Source organism: Anolis sagrei, chromosome 4, assembly GCF_037176765.1.
Source record: "Anolis sagrei isolate rAnoSag1 chromosome 4, rAnoSag1.mat, whole genome shotgun sequence".
NCBI lineage: Eukaryota > Metazoa > Chordata > Lepidosauria > Squamata > Dactyloidae > Anolis > Anolis sagrei.
In genome coordinates this window covers 149,966,796-149,985,840 of record NC_090024.1, presented here as the reverse complement: position 1 = coordinate 149,985,840, position 19,045 = coordinate 149,966,796, and the positions used below count along the sequence as shown (strand labels likewise).

Genomic DNA, 19,045 nt, shown 5'->3' with positions numbered 1-19,045 from the left:
GAAGGCGGTCCCGGTCGGGTTTGGCTTGACGTGCCTTCCTCTTGGCACGTTTCTCTCTTCAAATTCTACAGCACTGCTGGTCCCAGATGACTTCCAGCTGGAGCGCTCAAGGGCCAGGGCTTCCCAGTTCTCAGTGTCTATGCCAGAGTTTGTAAGGTTGGCTTTGAGCCCATCTTTAATTCTCTTTTCCTGCCCTCCAACATGCCGTTTTCTGTTTTTGAGTTCGAAGTAGAGCATCTGCTTTGGGAGATGGTAGTCAGGCATCCGGACAACGTGGCCGGTCCAGCAGAGTTGATGGCAGAGGACCATCGCTTCAATGCTGGTGGTCTTTGCTTCTTCCAGCATGCTGACATTTGTCCGCTTGTCTTCCCTATTCATTTGTCTGCCTTCTGATTGACAAGGAGTCCTCTGTCTTGTCTGGATTAAGTTTCAGGTTGTTTGCCCTCATCTAGTCAATTAACAGGTATTCGACAACTCCAAACTGCTTGAAATGGGGAAAGATGGGTAGAAGATGGGGAAAGGGTTTGGAATGGCTTGCCATCCCAGAAGATGAGGAAAGATGGTAGGAAACAAAGGAAGACATTCCCTCCACTTCCCCCTGCTTTCCCCCTATTTATCTGATGACATCCTAAGACTATTTATCTATTTATTTGGAGCATTTCGATCCCGTCCTTCTCAATCTTCAAAGAGGGACTCAGGATGGCATTATTCAGTGCCGAACAATAAATAACATAGTATAAAATAAAATTAGTATAAATTAAAATAATTATAAATATACTTTAAACAATTCACCATTTAAAATCGTTATACAAATCAATCCATTGCTGTCTGCTAAAACATCATCTTACCAGCAAATCAGTCTATTCTGCAAACACTTGATCCCACAACAGGATTTTAGCTTCTTCCGGAAGGTCATGAGGGAGGGGGCAGATCTGATCTCATTAGGGAGGGAGCTCCACAGCCGAGGGGCCACCACTGAGAAGGCTTTGTCTCTCGTCCCCACCAAACGCGACTGCAATGGCAGTGGGACCAAGAGCAGGACCTGCCCAGACGATCTTTGAGGTCTCTTGCTCATGTGCTTGCAATAACTCAACTTGGTGGAAAATAACAACCACTTCTGTGTGCACTAGACAGCTTAGCTAATAACAAGAAATGCTGGGACCTGCAGTCCAAGAACATCCAGAAGGCAAGAAATCCCAGAATAGTTGTATGGGTGGGTGAGTATCGTGACCCAGGTTGGCAATTGTTCTAGTTTGGTGGTTTTTAAAAACTGTGCACTTGTGTTCGTAAGTTATTTATTCAGTCACTCTTAATTTCTTTTGTTCCATGGTGCAGATGCATTACAAACAACACACCTTGCTCAGTCAAGTAAATGTTCAAATCGTGTTCATTTTGACTGAAGACAACTACAATTTTGGGTGCAAAAGTTCATGGGAGGTGTGATCTAGCATTTCCTCTCTCTCTTTTTTCTTATCAAACACCTCCCCTTGCATTTTTCAGGTGGGGAGTCCTACGAAGTTAAAATATGTCTTTGCCTCAATGCCACCAAAGATTTGATAGGCAAATGGTTTACTAGGAAAGAATGGAGCATCGCTCTATTGTGAGAACTCCTTCCTCGGGATTGTAGTCTAAAACAGAAGTGGGTAGGCCTCCCATATCATTTGACCCTCACCCAGGGAAAACAAACTTCAACATATGGCTCTTCACCCACCGAGTCTCATTCACGAGCACCTGCACATCATGGCAGTTACTGCAAGATCATTACGTTGCTCTGTTCAGGGTGTTTTATGGCTAACCTGCCAACTGAATTTCTCATGCCACCGAATGAAGAGCTTTGCTTTTGCGAAGGCCTGCAGCTGGTGCTGCCAACGACAGGCAGGCAAATACTTTCTAGACAACCTCAGCTGCCCAACACCAGGTGCAGTGGTTGTCAGCTGCTTAGATCTGGATTCCCACTGGGGAAGGTAATGCAGATGCAATCTACAAAGAAAGTGAGAAATAGAACTCAAAAAAACCATTTTCCCTCCTTGGGAGAAACTGCATTTTATATTTGAACAGTACAGCATCTACTCCACAGCCTGGTAATATCCTGTTCTCTTTCTTTCTTTTTCTGAGAAATGCAATTTCATGATTCCTGTACATTGATAAAAATAGTCAACCAAAAACGAAGAGTTCAGGCAGCTCTGAAGGACTGTTTAAGAATTTCCTGGACACCATCTATTTATGTGAACAAATCTTCCAAACAAATCTATTTCTCCTGCTATGAACTGTCAAGTGACAGAATGTAATTGTTCAGTAAGTCAAGAGCTTTGGCCATTCAAACAGAAGCAATCAAAATATAGAAAAGTAAAGGTTTCCCTTAACATTAAGTCTAGTCGTGTCCAACTCTGGGGGTTGGTGCTCATCTCAATTTCTAAGCCAAAGAGCTGATGCCTCCAAGACAATGTGGCCAGTATTGTTACCTTTCCGCCGGAGCAGTACCTATTGATCTACTCACATTTGCATGTTTTTGAACTGCTAGGTAGGCAGAAACTGGGGTTAACAGCGGGAGCTCATCTCACTCTCCGGATTAGAACCACCAACCTTTTGGTCACCAAGTTCAGGAGTTCAGCAGTTTAACCTGCTACACCACTAGGGATTCCTTAACCAAAATATACCATTAAAAAAAACAATTAGGGATGTACTCTAATTGTCTGGATATTTACATGTATTCCACTGAATTCAATGGGTGTTACTTTGAAGCCAATGTGCAACGTTAGGCTGCAATTCAGTCACACATTTTGGATAGTTAAAATGTTGTGAATGAATAAAGTGTTCCCATTATTTCTAACAATGTTTGAAATGTAAGTTGTTATCATTACTTATTGCATTGCTTGCTCTTTTTAATTCCCCCTTTTCTAATTCGAAGAACTGATAAAAGGAAAGGATGTTTTCTAATAAGTATTTTTAAAATTTAGATCTTACAGAAATGATGTAAGAAACAGGAAAATACAAATATAACACTTCCCAACAAAAGATTCCCCCAGGCAGGAATGAGCTAGGATTTGAGGTTGCAAGGCCATTCAATCAAGGTGGCCAATTGCAACATTCACACCTGCCTCCAACAGACAAGAGTTCTTTCTCCCACCCTGGACATTCTGCGGATATATAAACCTCACTTGTCTAGTTTCCAACAGACTTCACAACCTCCAAGGATGCCTGCCATAGAAGTGAGTGAAATATCAGGAGAGAATGCTTCTGGAACATGGCCATACTGCCCGGAAAACTCACAGCAACCCAATATAAATAAGACTCAACAGCAAGACAGGTGTTCCCTATTCCTTAATACAGTACTGGGAATTAATTATGTCTTTTAGGTTCAAAATCAGGTACAGCTGTGCCCAAAAATAAGAATTTTGTTGTTTGAAAATGTTTCTTGCTAGATCTGTTTTTTTTTATTTTCTCATTTACATATGCAATAAATGAATATCAAGTGGTCCAGAACTCTGCATCATTAATATTTTAAAGAAATTGGAGTTATTTTCCACATTAACACATACTACTATATTGTGAGAGGAAGTGTCTTTGCTGTTTTTCAATACAGCATTACTTCCTTTTAAGTTGCCAATAATAGCTTACTTATATGGTCTTTCTGTTAAAGGCATTCACTGTTGTTTACAAATATAGAAACCAACAGTAATCTTTCATAAAATAGTAATACATCGGTTTGTGTGACTTTCTTTCTCTTTCTTGTCCTCCATTTCTTCCTCTATTATTTATCAGAAGCTTCTTTTGGTCACCCCCTTCCTCCACCATGGTGCTATTTCTCTCGTTAAGCTGATTATTTTGAAATTGCTCCATCAGTTCTTCCTTCCTTATTCCATATCCACAGTTGTCCTATCTTCTAGTTCTATTTCATAGTCTTTATTACGTCTTTTTTTGGTGGTGGGGAGCTCCTTTTGATCCTTTGACCTTATCTTCCTTCCTTCTCTTTCTTTCTAGAATTCTTGAAATCATGCCTTTCCAGTGTCACCTTTTTTTTTTACTTCTCCCATTGATTCTTTCCAAATTCATATTCATATTCAATTTATCAAAAACTAGAATACAAGTTTCCAATGACCTACTTCAAACTAAATCTGAGGCTTCGTGAGTGAAGTATATGAGTCTAAAGCCAATTGCTGGCCACAACTGGAGTCTCTCTTCTCTTAGGTAATCCCTTGTAGCTTGAGGATGATGGTCTTCCAGAAGTGGTGTCTTGGTGGTGAGTCTGTAGGTGGCTGGGGAGCCCTATTCTTGATCTGCAACTTCTCCTGCAGTGAGGACATTGGTTTCCAGGTGGAAGGCGATCCCAGTCAGGGTTGGCTTGACGTGCCTTCCTCTTGGCATGTTTCTCTCTTTCACCCTCCATTCGCGCCTCTTTGAATTCCGTAACATTGCTGGTCACAGCTGACCTCCAGTTAGAACTGGAGTATATCTACTGAATCAAATGTGGAAAAGTAAGACCACATTTATGTAAGGCCTCGGCCTCGGCCTGTGTAAGCCGCATCGAATCCTTTGGGAGATGCTAGCGGGGTACAAATAAAGTTTAATAATAATAATAATAATAATAATAATGTAAACACAGAATAAGAACCAGTGTTCTCATTCTAAATCTTTCATTAGCTCACCTTTCTCTCCTCCTTCCCTAATTTCTGCAGGAGTTCCACAGGATGAAATAGTACATTCAGTTGTCTTCACAGATTCTTTCACAGATACCCTCCTTCCTCCCATTTGGGGCCACTTTTTGTCTCTTTCAGATCAAGCAGAGGGCTCTTTAACTAGGTTGGTCTGCCAACTTAGTTAAAGTCTGCCAAGATATATCTTCTAGCCCTTGCTTCAATACCTGGCTCACATTACTGTAACATAATTCTGGATCTTGGATTATAAATATCATTTCCTAATTGGTTCTATTATAAAAACATGGAAAACTTTATTTAAATGCAAAATCTTTGTTTTTGCGGGACATCCTGCAGCACATTTTGCTATTGTTTTTCAATTAATATTTGATAGATGGAGTCTCAACCAATTCAACAAAGTTTATAACAGCCACAAAAATGAAGTTCTGAAGTTTAAAAAAATACTAAAAAAGTAAATACTGCAGAATTAAATAGGAAATTACACTTTCAAATCAGGAATGTATTTCTTTTTCAAATTTTGTTACATAGTATAATCCTATTGTTCAATTTCTGAACTTTAGTCCACCCTCCTTCTGTGCAAATTCTTGCCATGTCTTATTTTTAGCTAATTAATGTATTTGTAATTAGTTTTCTGTAGATGCTACTCAAGTTTGTTTCATTATACAGTCAGTCCTCCACATTTGCTGGAGTTAGCACAGGACCCACGCAAAAGTGAAAAACCACAAATAATAAAATTGTTCTAGCTAGAATCTCTAGGTCATCTAGCATGACTCTAGGATCAACTTCTGGCAAAAGTTGACCCTAGAGTCATATCGGATTATCTAGAGCAGTGGTTCTCAACCTGTGGGTCCCCCCACATGTTTTGGCCTTCAACTCCTAACAGCTGGTAAACTGGCTGGGATTTCTGGGAGTTGTGAGCCAAAACATCTGGAGACCCACAGGTTGAGAACTACTAATCTAGAGGTTCCTAGAGTGAACATTTGATAAAATAATAATAATTACTAAAAATATGTAAACAGTCAAATGCACAAAAGTCTAATCTCCAAATGTGGAGGATCTAGTATATAAGATCTACACATTAAATATGCTAATTATATTGGTTTTCTTTGTTCAGTCATGAAGCAGATGATTTTTTCTTATTTTCCACTTCAAGTTTCAGCAATGGATTTGTCCTACATTCACTAACTTTGTAATCTTGTATTTTCTCTTTAAATTGGGGTGGAAATCAGGTTGCCTGTCAGATGTTGCTGAATTGCAACTTCCAGGATGCGTCACCTATGGCGGTTTGGGCTCTTGGGAGTTGCTGTCCACATCTGAAGGGCTGAACAACTCTCACCTCTGCCTTAAGCTTTTTGCTATTCTTTGCAACCGCACTTCTCAAGTTGCTTGCTGCTCCTTATTTATTTCCTTTCTGCTAACCAGGACTGACTACAAGACAGCTTGATTACAGAGGGAACTGGCAAAAATGAAGGTGATCTGTGCATGGTACAGAAGGAGGACCCAAGCAAGGTCAAAGAAAGTAAAATTCCAGAAAAGCTGGAAGAAGAGAAGTAAAGTGGAGGTAAATTCTAGGAATATCTAGTTTCTCTAGCAATAATGCTAGAGGGGAATGTCTCCTCTATCATTATTGGTATATCTCAGTACATAAGGATATGGAAGAAACCTTGTTAGTTTTATTTATCACAAAAATGTCTATATCATTCCTCAACAGACGTGCTTAGAGAAGTAATGTTGCTCAAGCTGTAGCCAAACACTTAACTGTTCAACATTTGTTAAATCATGAAAAATATTTATTATACAGTTACATATACACAAAAGTTAAAATATCAGTCAATAGTGTCATTTGGAACAGATTTTAGTAAGACATGAACCTGTGGGTCATTTGGTAAGCAAAAAGTCTTTAACCGAGAATTAGTGTTTCGCCATTTTCTTCATAAACATTTCCAGAACTTACTTGCTTATACACAATTTCATTTTCCTTTGAAAATACAAAGACCAGTCATATTGCTACATTCATACCTCCCATACAAAAGTAAATATATATTTTTATACTGGGGCAGAGATATATAAATATATACAAAATAGACATTATTTGTAGTTAATATACTTTGATCAGGTTCATGAGCAACACATCAAAAGCAAATGCACACAAAAGTTGACAAAAAGTTTTTTTTAATCCTTTAGAACCGAGTGTGACAATTATTGTATAAAATAGCACAAGCAAAGGCTTTAAACTGGGACCTTTGATGGTCTCCTGTAATAGAAGTTAATTTAATTAAAAATAAGACACTCTAGAAATTCAGCTATATGCTGAATATCTGATATATCCACCTTGCATACTCTCATGTTGGTCACAATGTGTTTATGTAAAAAGGACACGTTTACTCACAGAGCATTAAAATATTGCACAAGAACAGCTTCTTCTGAAAAGTAAGGTTCCCTCTTGTTTAAAAATTGCAATACAGTTCTTGAGTAGGGAAGAAATGATGAGTGCCGATTTTCTAGCATGAGAAGCATATAGAAAATAGTAATTAATACTGTTAAATTTGTCGTCCATCCAATCCCTTCCCAGTCTACTCTATGGCAACAAGACACTGGGAGTAAGATTTGGCAAATGCAGATAGTAAGATGCAAGAGACAGTCAGTCCAAGAGCTGAATGCTCCTTCACTTGACCATGGAATAAAGCCACTAGAGAATGAAGGACAATATCACCCACAGCATTCACACAGCAGTAGAATACGACTCCACTCTTTTTTGGTTGTTTTTCTTCTCGGGGATTGTGCTTGATGCCTCAGCATTTTCCGTATCACTGTCACTACTGTTTACTGCCGTTGGATCCAAGTCCATTTGACCAGTCCTTTTGTGCAAGTGAAAGGGAACCCTAGGATCTGCAATGTGGTTTGATATGAAGTCTTCATCCGATGAATGCAATGAATCATCATCTAACAAGTGGTTGACAATATGGATCGCATCAAAGGTGTGTGGGGCTGAAAAGGTTTTCTGTCCTTTTAGGCATCTGATCTGTTAAATGAAAAGCAGCAAGACGCATACAGGAGTTAGATTTAGAAATAATACTTGCATTAGTAAATTAATCACTGATTGAGTTAATTAATTCAACATCCATACCCCACAAATTTGATTTGGAGGGATTTGAAGCAGATGTACACTACTATAGGCAGTAAAATAAGCATTGGTTACATTTGAATAGTAACACACCATGAACAAAATTCTTCAGAAATATTGTGGATATATGTGATCAAGATTTTAAGAACTGGGTTCATATGATGTTGCGCCAGCAAAATGCATTGCAATCTGGTATTTCCAAATGTCCCAGGTACCACTCCAAAGTCCCAAAAAATCAGAATTATGGTTAAAGCACAACTGCTGTTTGCACAAAACTTGAGGATAACAAGAGGTCTATGCACGGAAATAGGGCCGAGTTGGTCAAGTTGCATGGCTGGAGTAAATGGAGTTTAGAAAGATGTGTTGTACAGGAGAACAACTGTTTTCTGCTCAAATACCTCCTTCATAGCACCTCTAAACACAAGAACTAATTCAATAAAACATGAGGAACACTACAACATTCACTTCAAGCTGGGCAGCACTTTCCATTGAAATTATTTAGGTAGAATCATGTGGGTGTAAGATGATCAAAGATATTTCCAGTTTTGGAACTTATAGGATAAATATTGACACACACACATACATATACATATACCTAGGCATACACACAGAACTTATTACATGATAATGGTAGGTGACATTATACAAAATGCTTTGTGGCAAAGATATAAAACAGCATTCTAGAGCTTTCTAAGACCAAGTGGCTAACTTGCCTCCAACAAGAACTATGTTGCAGTTTTTTTAATGCATAAGCAACAATGCAAACAGCTACTAAGGTCCAAGGTCACATGCTCATTCTCACATGCACAGTGCCTGATGTGACATGTTAAATTGTTAACATTTTACTGAAGGTCTATTGAGAACATGCTCAAATTGTTAATTCAGGTGGGCAGCTTTTGCAGGGCATTTGGAGAACAAATTTTCCAGAAGGAAGAAAGGAAGGAAGGAAAGGGTTGCATGTATGCAAAGGGCTGCACTTTCCCGACTCTTGTGTTAAGACTACACACACCCTAAAGTAGCATTCCCCTATCTTTTGCATAAAAGATGTTGGAATCATGTATTTAGGTACAAGTTCAATTTTTAAGATGCTTTTCTTAAGTAGCACACTTTACGGTGTGCTGTACCTCAGAATTATTTCTGATAAAATTAGGAACTATCTCAAAAAGTTAATATTATACAAATATCTACAATCGGAGCTCTAGTATTCCTCCCAGTTCAAATTTTATAGTATATTGAAAACAGTTACCAGGACTCTTCCATTTTTGACATTTCTCACCTTAGGCATTAGCCAACCAACTTAGAACTCTTTCAGTTAACAATCGACACATCTACAACTAAATATCCTTAACTGATAGGCATACTTATTTTAAATATTTAAAGCTGACTAATGGAGCAAAAATATGTTCCCGCTTCTATTTAGTAGGAGTCTTCCAAAACCCAATTGTAGCAGATAGCTTGTTACTCCAGCTATCTCACGTTGGAGACTAACAGGGTTTTTCCTGCCAATGCCAGCATCATGTTTGCGGTTATTTGCGGCTTTCTTTCTGACTTGTAAACCTGAATCTGAAAATGCTGCTTGAAATAAGTTTATGTATAGTGCTGATTGATCCTCAATTTGCATGGCAATAGTTGAAATTTGTAAAACTTTTAAACAAAGTGTAAGTTGGTTTCAAGAAATTTCTTTCTTTTTAAAAAATGACCTTGTTTTTTCTCTCTTGCAAGTTTGCTGCAAACTTGCAGCCAATAGATCATGGGCTAGCACTGCTTCATAGACCACCATTTTGAGAAGCGTTGTGTTACAGAATTACACCTTACTCTTCATTCAAGAGATTGTGCATTTCTGAAGATGGAGCAAAATAATCACTATCTTTATTCTCCGGATTGGAAATCAGCCTGAAAGATGTATAACTAGAGCATGATCATGGCAGAGCCAAAGGTGGTTGGAGGGCACTTGTTAATTGTGCATTAAAATACTGCATTCCATTCATGAAGAAAAGGGCACAATATGAATCAAATAACAACAACAACAACAACAACAACAACAATATTTATTTGTACCCCCCCCCCCAAAAGAACTCGGGGCGGCTCACAGAACCACTCCAAGTGCCACATGCAGACAACAATACATAAGTACAATGACATAAGTATAATCAACAGCACATAAAGATCTCATTAATAAAATTATAAAAATCGCAAAAATATAAAATTCCTAAAACGCAGTCGAACCTGCTAGCCGGCTATCTGTCATAACAATCAAAGTGCGAGCAAGTACTATCAATGATTCATCACAATGGCCATGGGTTACTCAGGTTTGATTCCCGAGCATTACATTTTCAAATATCAAAAAGATAGATGCCAGAGTTAGATGCTTCCTGTGTCTCCAACTACCTCTCATGGTTTTCAGAGTTGGCAAATGCATGGTTCTCTCCATTATTGATCTCATCTCCTTTTTGAAAACTTTAAGTGACCCAAAGTACCAAATATACCCAACGTTATATACTCTTTCGATGAGATTAAATATTTTGAAACACAAAGCAGCCATGCTTTCAAAACGAGAGTGAAATTCATACCATGTTTTTCACAACATGCTTTCTTACCTGTTGTGGACTGTCAGCCCCAAGAATAAGCAAAAGGAAAGACAGCAGAAAACATTTAGAGGTTTTAAAGTCCTAAATTATCCACATTCACACTAAAGCAGTACATTAAAATGCAAGAATTAGCTCCTATTAATGTCATGGAGAATACATTATTTTAGAATTTTTTTACAATGCATATATTTTTTAAAAAACCTTGTTTATTTAGCTTGTTCCAGCTTAATAAAGTTCTGAAGAAAATTAGCTTCCTGAATGCTAAACCTACATGGGCATATAGAGAGCAGGGTCAAGATAAAGATTACTTCTATTACTCCAAATACCAGATATTCAAAGCTGAATCTCTCTTATCTGAATTGCTTGGGACCAGAAGTATTTCAGAAATCAGATCTTTCCCCCCCTTCCATTTTGGAATGCCTGTATTTGCTCATATATATGTGTGCGCACAAATACAGGTAGTCAAAAAAATCACCCTGACACTGATTTTTACCCACATTCACGATTGCAGAGGTCATGTAAGCGGGAGAAGGGATGGGGAACCACCATCTGGATGCAGTCTTACCCCTGTATGTTCAAAATGGCTTAGGAAAATCTTTTGTTCGGACCAGTAGTAGATTGAAGAATGGGGAAAATATGGATAAGATGCTGAAACAGATGTGGAAGGATGGATTAACCTTCCCCATGCCCTGAACCTGACCCTCCATCACCTACACACACATTGGTGCCATGGAGACTTTTGCCTCAAAGTCTGGAGAGAAAAGGTAAAAAACAAAGACTTCTAGATTCACTTAAGTCACAAGAAGATGGATAATCTTCAGGGTTAAAATTTACAGAGTTCTGTTTTTATAATGCAAACTGTTTATAAGATGTGCTTGTATGGTTCTCAGGTATGAATGGCACAAAAATGGGACCCAGGAACTGTCTGTATATATTTTGCAAGTAAACTGTGGAATTGCGATCCATAAGTATTAAAGAAGTTTGCATATTTGGAGGAGATTTCAACATATGTAAACAACACCTCTGTCACAACGGTTTTTCACAATTTACATGCTTTACAGAAGTGGCTCCCAAAGTAGGATCCTCAAGAAATCCAAGCCAGCTAGTTTGATAGACTCTTCTGGACCTTGTCACACACTGGAATCATTGGGTATCCCTGAGGATTGCAGTAATTTTGACGGTGCCCAAGGGGTGTGGGGACCTGTTGCTCCATGCCTCACTCTGTCCCAGCTTCCCCCTGGCCTCACCATAAGGGGGGTCTTCTTGAGCTGTCTCACCCCATCTTTCCTAATGGCCGCTAGCAATTTTTCAGCTGCAGCGGCAGTTCAGCCATGGAGCCACCCCAGAAGTACTTCTTCCAGAAGTGTGATGGAAGTCATTGGGCTCTGTGGCTGAACTCCTGTAGCTGCTCCTGTAGTGAGAAGAGGTCCACAGATTCTAGGAGTTGTAGTCCAGTAGCTGAGGAGCCAGGTTTAGGAGCTATCCTGTTACATGAATTTGAGTACAACTTCTGAAGCCATTGATGCTTTCATTCTGAATATTAAAACAAATTTAGCTACATTCTAGATGGGGCTTTTCAAGCCATGCTGAGGCCAGGGGAGGGTGGCAGCTTTATCGCTTATCAAGAGCTACACAGACAAAAGGAAACAAGATGTTAAGACCAAGCTGCTGCCTTGCAAGCATGACAAAGATTAAAACTAGTCACACCAGAACGTTTCAGAAAGTCAGAACAGGAAACCAATCACTTGATCAGAGAGGGTCATGACTTTTTGATAGCTGCACTATTACCATATAATCAAAAGTTTTGAAATCTTAATAGAAAGTATGAGATTGAAATGATAGCAAGGAATCTGAAAAACATGTTTCCAGTTTGTGTTTGGAAGAAACTAGTTCAACTACAAATCTGACGGGTTTCTTGAAAGGTGCATTATATGCCTATTATATGCTTAAAATGGTGTGGGTTTTTTGTTGCTGAATTTGGCCTGAGAAGTTGCTGTAAATACTAGTTTTAAATGAGAAAGAAGTTCAAAGGCGATCTACTTGTTTGATCATCAAACAAGACAGATCCAGAAGAAAGATGAAATAAAGAAAGGGAAGAAGGAAGGTAGATTATCTTAACAGGCTTCAAGGTTTTTCACCCAAGTTTTTTCAATTATGGGTTGGTGTTCGGATTACATGTGAACTAAAATGTTGGTTTGATACATTTTTCACTAATGCCATTGTGTCTCATGACTTAGTAAGAAAACCAGCTCTCTAACAGTATTTGGTGCTTGAACAGAAAAAGGTCTTCTACTAGATCAGTGTTTCTCAACTTTCCTAATGCTGTGACCCCTTAATACAGTTCCTCATGTTGTGGTGACCCCCAATCATAAAATTATTTTCGTTACTACTTCATAACTGTAATTTTGCTACTGTTAGGAATCATACTGTAAATATCCAATGTGCAGGATGTATTTTCATCCACTGGACCAAATTTGGCACAAATACTTGATATACCAAAATCTGAATTCTGGTGGGGTGGGGTGGGGGGATTGATTTTGTCATTTGGAAGTTACCTACAATCAAAGAGCATTTTGAACTCCACCAACGATGGAACTGAACCAAACTTGGCACCCAGAACTCCTATTACCAACAGAAAATACTGGAAGGGTTTGGTGGGCACTGACCTTGAGTTTGGGAGTTGTAGTTCACCTACTGCCAGTGAGCATCGTGGACTCAAACAATTATGGACCTGGACCAAACTTGGCACAAATACTCAATATGCCCTAATGTGAACCCTAGTGGAGTTTGAGGAAAATAGACGACATTTGGGCATTGTAGTTGCTGGGATTCATAGTTCACCAACAATCAAAGAGCATTTTGAACCCCACCAATGATAGCATTGGGCCAAACTTTCCACACAGAACCCCCATGACCAACAGAAAATACTGTTTTTTCTGATGGTCTTTGGTGACCCCTCTGACACTCCCTCGCGACCCCCAAGTTGAGAAACGCTGTACTAGATTAAGGCAAAAAACTTCAATGGGGAAGAAGCCATGAATAATGAGAAAAAGAACTCCAAATTCATGAGTATGAGCTTCATCATGTTTTACTCATACACAATACTTTTTCATACTTGTTTGCTTGTTTTACTAGCTATAAAATAGAAAGTAAAATATGGGATGAGACAAACTTATCACAGAACACACTGCTAACGCCTCAATTTTCAAAGCTATCTAGTGTGCACAGTAGCCCCGGTTCTCAAGAACATCCAAACCATACCATACAGAACGGAGGTGCCATACTTATTTAAACAGGAGGTCCACAAAGCTGCTGTGTTAGATTGGATGCTTTCTAACCACATGACCTCACAAGCACTATCTTATCACATCACAGTTTCCTTGGACTGACCACAACCATTGAAATCAGGCTCCACCAGCAGAGATGTGGAGTATCTGACACGAACTAGCAAAAACAACAAGTTTTAGTTGCCCAAGAACTTTGCTGACTTGAGCAGGACAAATCAGGGGATCTTGTCTCCCTGTGCTTGCAAGATACCATACGAGGAAAACACATGATTTATTGCCATGTAAGCCTTAACCACAGGTTGAAAAGCTCACTTTAAATCTGAGAGCTACCATACTTCCTTTCAGTGTCAAACAGAAGGTTATGAAGTAGAAGGGGTTTACAATCGATTTAACTTCATCTAAGCTACAGTACTCCACATATTTGTAAGTCAAGTTTTCTCTGAGCAAACTGCACATTCTTTTTATTTATTTTTTTGGGGGGTGGAATCTAATTCTTAATCTTTCAAGCAAAGCTTTTAAATCCTTATCTAAGATTATCACACTTGGGTGCACTTCAGCATATTGAAAAACCTTGACTCATGAAATCCGGACATGTTCTGTGAACTGATGAGCTCAAGGCCATGCAGAAGGATGAATATGGTAAATGCTGTAACAGCTGCACAGATTAGGAAATACAGGCAGTCCCCGAGTTACAAACATTTCACTTACATATGACTCATAGTTAAGAACAGGGCAACAGGAAGTGAGAAAAATCTGTTCCTAGGAAGGGAAATTCACTCCTGGATGAGTTAGCTTGGGGAAAAGGCATCTCCACTGAAGCTTTTTCACTAATCCTTGTTTCCACAACAAGCAACATTTTTCAAAATCCAATTATCACATGGACGGAAAGTGATGTGACATCTTCAGAACAGGGACGCAGACAGCCAAACAAATACTACAGGGGTATTGACCTTCCCTGTGCTATCCAAAACTATAGAACACATTAACATGTATGTGTTCCAACTTAGAAACAAATTCAGCTTAAGAGCAAACCTACAGAACCTATGTTATTCGTAAGTTAGGGACTGCCTGTAGAGGTTGAGAATCCCTCTGAAAACCTTAAAAATCCAAAACTGCCTATATGGATGAATGAGACAGTGCTCCCTTTGCTTTCTGATGGTTCGATGTATGTAAACTGGTTCATGCACCAAATTATTACAAATTATCTTCAGTCCATGTGTTTTCGATATCACCAGCCACTGTATAGCTCTGGCCATTTGGGATTCACCCCTATTTACCAGCTTAAAAGATCTCATAAGGCTGATCAACAGCCCAAATGTTACAGTTCTGGACCAAAAGCAGTGTGCAGACAACTCTGGACAATAGTTTCTACACACACAAGCAGAACTTTCTGTAAGTTGTTGTATGTCGAGTGCATCAATGTGATCTAATTCTCATATAAAAATAAGATGTGTCACCTGGGCTAAATTCACATTGTCTAAGATAGCATGAAAAACTATGGGGTGATGGTGTGGACCACTGTCCTGTCCTCTCCAAGAAGTGATGTAACATCACTTCCAGTGGATATTGTGTCTGATTTTTTAAAGCATTTTCCTTTTTCACAGAGTTTTGAGGAGCTTGCGGAGCATGGGAGGGTTTGGAGGAAACCCCCCTCCCCACACACACACACATTTGAAGTTGGATTTGGTGACCTAAAACTTACATTTGGATGGAGTTTGGGTGTTTAGAAAGGTGCTTTGGGGAAAGCATTTAAGTGTTCCCAAGAGCACAACCTTGCTCTACAGCAGTGGTTCTCAACCTGTGGGTCCCCAGGTGTTTTGGCCAACAACTCTCAGAAATCCCAGCCAGTTTACCAACTGTTAGGATTTCTGAGAGTTGAAGGCCAAAACATCTGGGGACCCACAGGTTGAGAACCACTGGTCTAAAACTACATTTTGCCTATAGGCAAAGGGCTTACTCCAGATATGTCCTTTGCCTATATAGTATGAATTATTTAGCCAAGTGCAATTACTTAGTGTTTATAATTTTATTTGTATGAGCAGGATCGTTTAAAAGCACAACATTTGATTTCTACCTTTTGTCAATCTTCATTAACCCTATCTTATATCAGCTGAAGTGCGGAATGAGCTTGAGACAGCTCGAGCACATACACTGGAATCTTTTCTTGGTTGCACCAGGTTGTTAGGACAGAAACTTCAGATATATGATAGCAGAAGGTGCACACAGATAAGAGCAACGAGCGTTTCATGATGAAAAAAGGAAGCACAGTTGTTTGATCAGAGTGTCTTTATCTAAATGATTTTTGCGAGTATCTGTCGTATGGGCGTCACCCAGTATATTCTAGATATCCAATGAGTTTTATTTTTATATAGCTTAATGAAGAAGCTCTTCTTTTTTTTCTTAAAAAAAAAAACAACAGACCAGGTACAGGATCTTTTTCTGTCCAAGCTTCCTATCTTTCCTTTCTGGAAGCTTCCAATGAGTAAAAACAATATGACAACATTAAAACCTAAAAGGTTCCTTTGGGGATGAGTCTGAGAAACTGTGTTTTACATAAGACTGTGAAAACCAGCCCAAATGAAAAGTATTATATTGTTGATGGGGAAAGAAACTACATGTATCATAGGCACCAGGATAGTCAATAACATAGGACATTTAGTTCCCTTTAATTCACTACTATCGATAATCAATCTCACAAAAAATATCATAACAAATAAAGCCAATTTAAATAAATCAAATGTGTGTGTTTGTGTACATATACAGGCAGTCCTCGAGTTACAAACACCTGACTTACAAATGACTCATAGTTAAGAACAGGGCTGAAACAACAGGAAGTGAAAGAAATTTATCATCAGGAAGGGAAATTCACTCTTGGAAGAGTTATCATGGGGAAAAGGTGTCTCCGCTGAAGCTTTCTCATCAATTCTTTTTCCCTTCACAAGCCAATTTTTACAATATCCAGTTCTCACAGGGACAGAAATGTGGTGAAATCTTTTGAAGAGGAGCATAGATAGCAAAACAAACACCACAGGGGTGCTAACCCTTCCCTGTAATATCAAAAGCTTTCTTGCTTGCATGCAAGTATGTGTGTGTGTATATGTATGAATGTATGTGTGCATATCTATCTACCTAATATATCTATATATGGCTAGAGTTACCCTTAAAATGTACCTTTTTTGACTTACATAAAAATTCAACTTAAAAAATAACTTTTTGTAATCTGCATATATATAAAGAAATGTTCAATCAAGTTTAAGTGTTTAAGTTTAAGGGATTTATTTGTGAATACCAAAAATACAATTTTAATGAATGAGGAAACTAAGCAGGGGCAGCTCTTGTTAGTTCTCGGATGGGAAACCAGGTACTGCAGGCTATATTTCAGAGAAAAGAACAGGCAAATCACCTCTTAAGTAAGAAAACCCAATGAAATACATTGGGTCAATGGGCAACTTGAGAGCATATATGCATGCATTTATGTAAGCAAGCCAGGGGAGGGGTGTGGTTGGGGATTCAAACCTCCCCCTCTAAAAATTTTCAAGTTTAAATACAATTTACAATGTTTCCAGGTATATAACAACTATGAAAAATTGTGCTTGCTTTAAAAGTTTATATCCTTTTAATTTATCCTAAACTATCAACTTATTTTTAATAACTAGGTACCAGATTAAAGGTATTTTGTGTAACAATATCGGAGAGTCAAAAGCTGGATTTTTAGATATTCTAATTTAAAGTGAAAATATATGTATGAGATCTTTCAAATCTCTATTTCCAATCAATGTTTTTCATGAAGTTTGAACACAATTATATATTTTATTCTGTAGTTTCATTTATTTTTACCCCATGTAATTATCTTTACTAGTTGTTGAATTTTTATTTAAAAAAACACCCGAAAGTAGTCAAATCACGGCTCTCTTACTCTTCCCCTTTCAGCGCTCTCTTTTACATCCGCCTTCCTGCTCCTCTCACTGGGGTATAAAAGGAAGATATGAAAGTAGCTGTGGGTCATTCCTTACTGTGCAATTGTCTGTTAGCTTGAGTTGCTGTTCTGAGACTTAAAGCCCTGCTAACTGCTGTTAGTGTTTCCTGTCATCCACCTGACTCAAGAAGCTGCCTAAACGTCTATAAAGCAACTGAACATTTTTGAGTTCATGGCAAATAATAATAATAATAATAATAATAATAATAATAATAAAACCAAATACTGAAGACCAAGAATACAGTAGGTTGAGAACCATTGCAGCAGCTGGTACTGATGAAGACCCCAGAACATGCACACCTGGCCTGCAGGTAAAAACTGAGGAAACAGTGGAAACTGAGGTGTCTACCACTGGGTAATCTAATCCAAGCCCTGCCAAAGAAAACATGGAAAAGGAGCAAAGACAAGAAGCTGTGTCAGTAGTAGACCTTGGACTTTATATGAGCAAAAGTGTTTCTGATGACCAAATGAAAGCTCAATGAGTTCAAAATCCATGGACTCCATTGACAGGATATGTATTTCCTGTGGATAAGAAGAGGCATATAAGTTTTCAACTCAAATGGTTCACCAGATTTCTCTGGTTAGTCTACTCATTTCATGTACAAAGTGTACTCTGTAAGTACTGTGTGGTGTTTGATGGAGAAGTTGGGGGTAAAGGTGGTCATCAGAAACTTGGTGCATTGGTTGCTAAACCATTTGTGGTATGGAAAGATGCAATACAAGTCTTCAGTTCAAGTACTAATCAAGACTGGCCCTATTTAGCGTCCAGATTCAGACAGGAAGATACACATACATACAATGTGGTGTATTTTAACTAAAGAAAATTTCAAAGACTAAAAAAGGATAGCCCATGAGCACTTGAGCAACCTGATTCTGTGGCATGACCAAAAACAAAAAGTAACAAAAAATTACTTTGTTTTCCTTAAGGACATTATACATAAGGTATTGAAGTATCTTACCCTTCTTGTACAGAATGGCCACAAGGTCAAAAGGACAGTATCAATATAATTAAAAACCACTTGGATACAATGCAACATTAACTTTCACAGACTGGCAAATCCAAAGTTTTCCTGAAGCCTGACAAGTGGGAACCCTATTTCTTGCTTCTGCCTCCACCAAAATATTTTGTGGTCTGTTAGTGTAGTCTGTGGGCAGGTTTATCCATTCTAATCTTATGTACCACTCCTGTAATCTACACAACACATTTGTCCTTTGCAACATCCAACAGGAAGCCAAGCAGATGCTTGGGAATACAAAGCATACAAAGGAACAGCTCAAAAAGGCATACATTTAAAGACAACCAAGGTGGATTATAAATCATTCATGACCTGGAAAAGAACACAAGCCAGAGAGTACATGTTACCATGGCCAACAATCTCCTGTAATCTGGGCTAGATGGGCTATCTAGATATTTG

General features: G+C 38.6%; 1 protein-coding gene across 3 annotated transcripts in view; it reads right to left on the bottom strand.

Annotated features, from left to right (window-relative positions):
• Positions 1-6,423: 6,423 nt before the first annotated feature.
• EVI5 (ecotropic viral integration site 5) overlaps positions 6,424-19,045 on the bottom strand; it is an 89,922-nt gene continuing 77,300 nt past the window's right edge. For all 3 annotated transcript variants that reach the window (XM_060773923.2, XM_060773922.2, XM_060773921.2), the window contains one exon: positions 6,424-7,677. In XM_060773923.2, the coding sequence (XP_060629906.1) occupies positions 7,378-7,677 (300 nt within the window). In that variant the 3' untranslated portion in view covers positions 6,424-7,377. The remainder of the gene's footprint in view (positions 7,678-19,045) is intronic.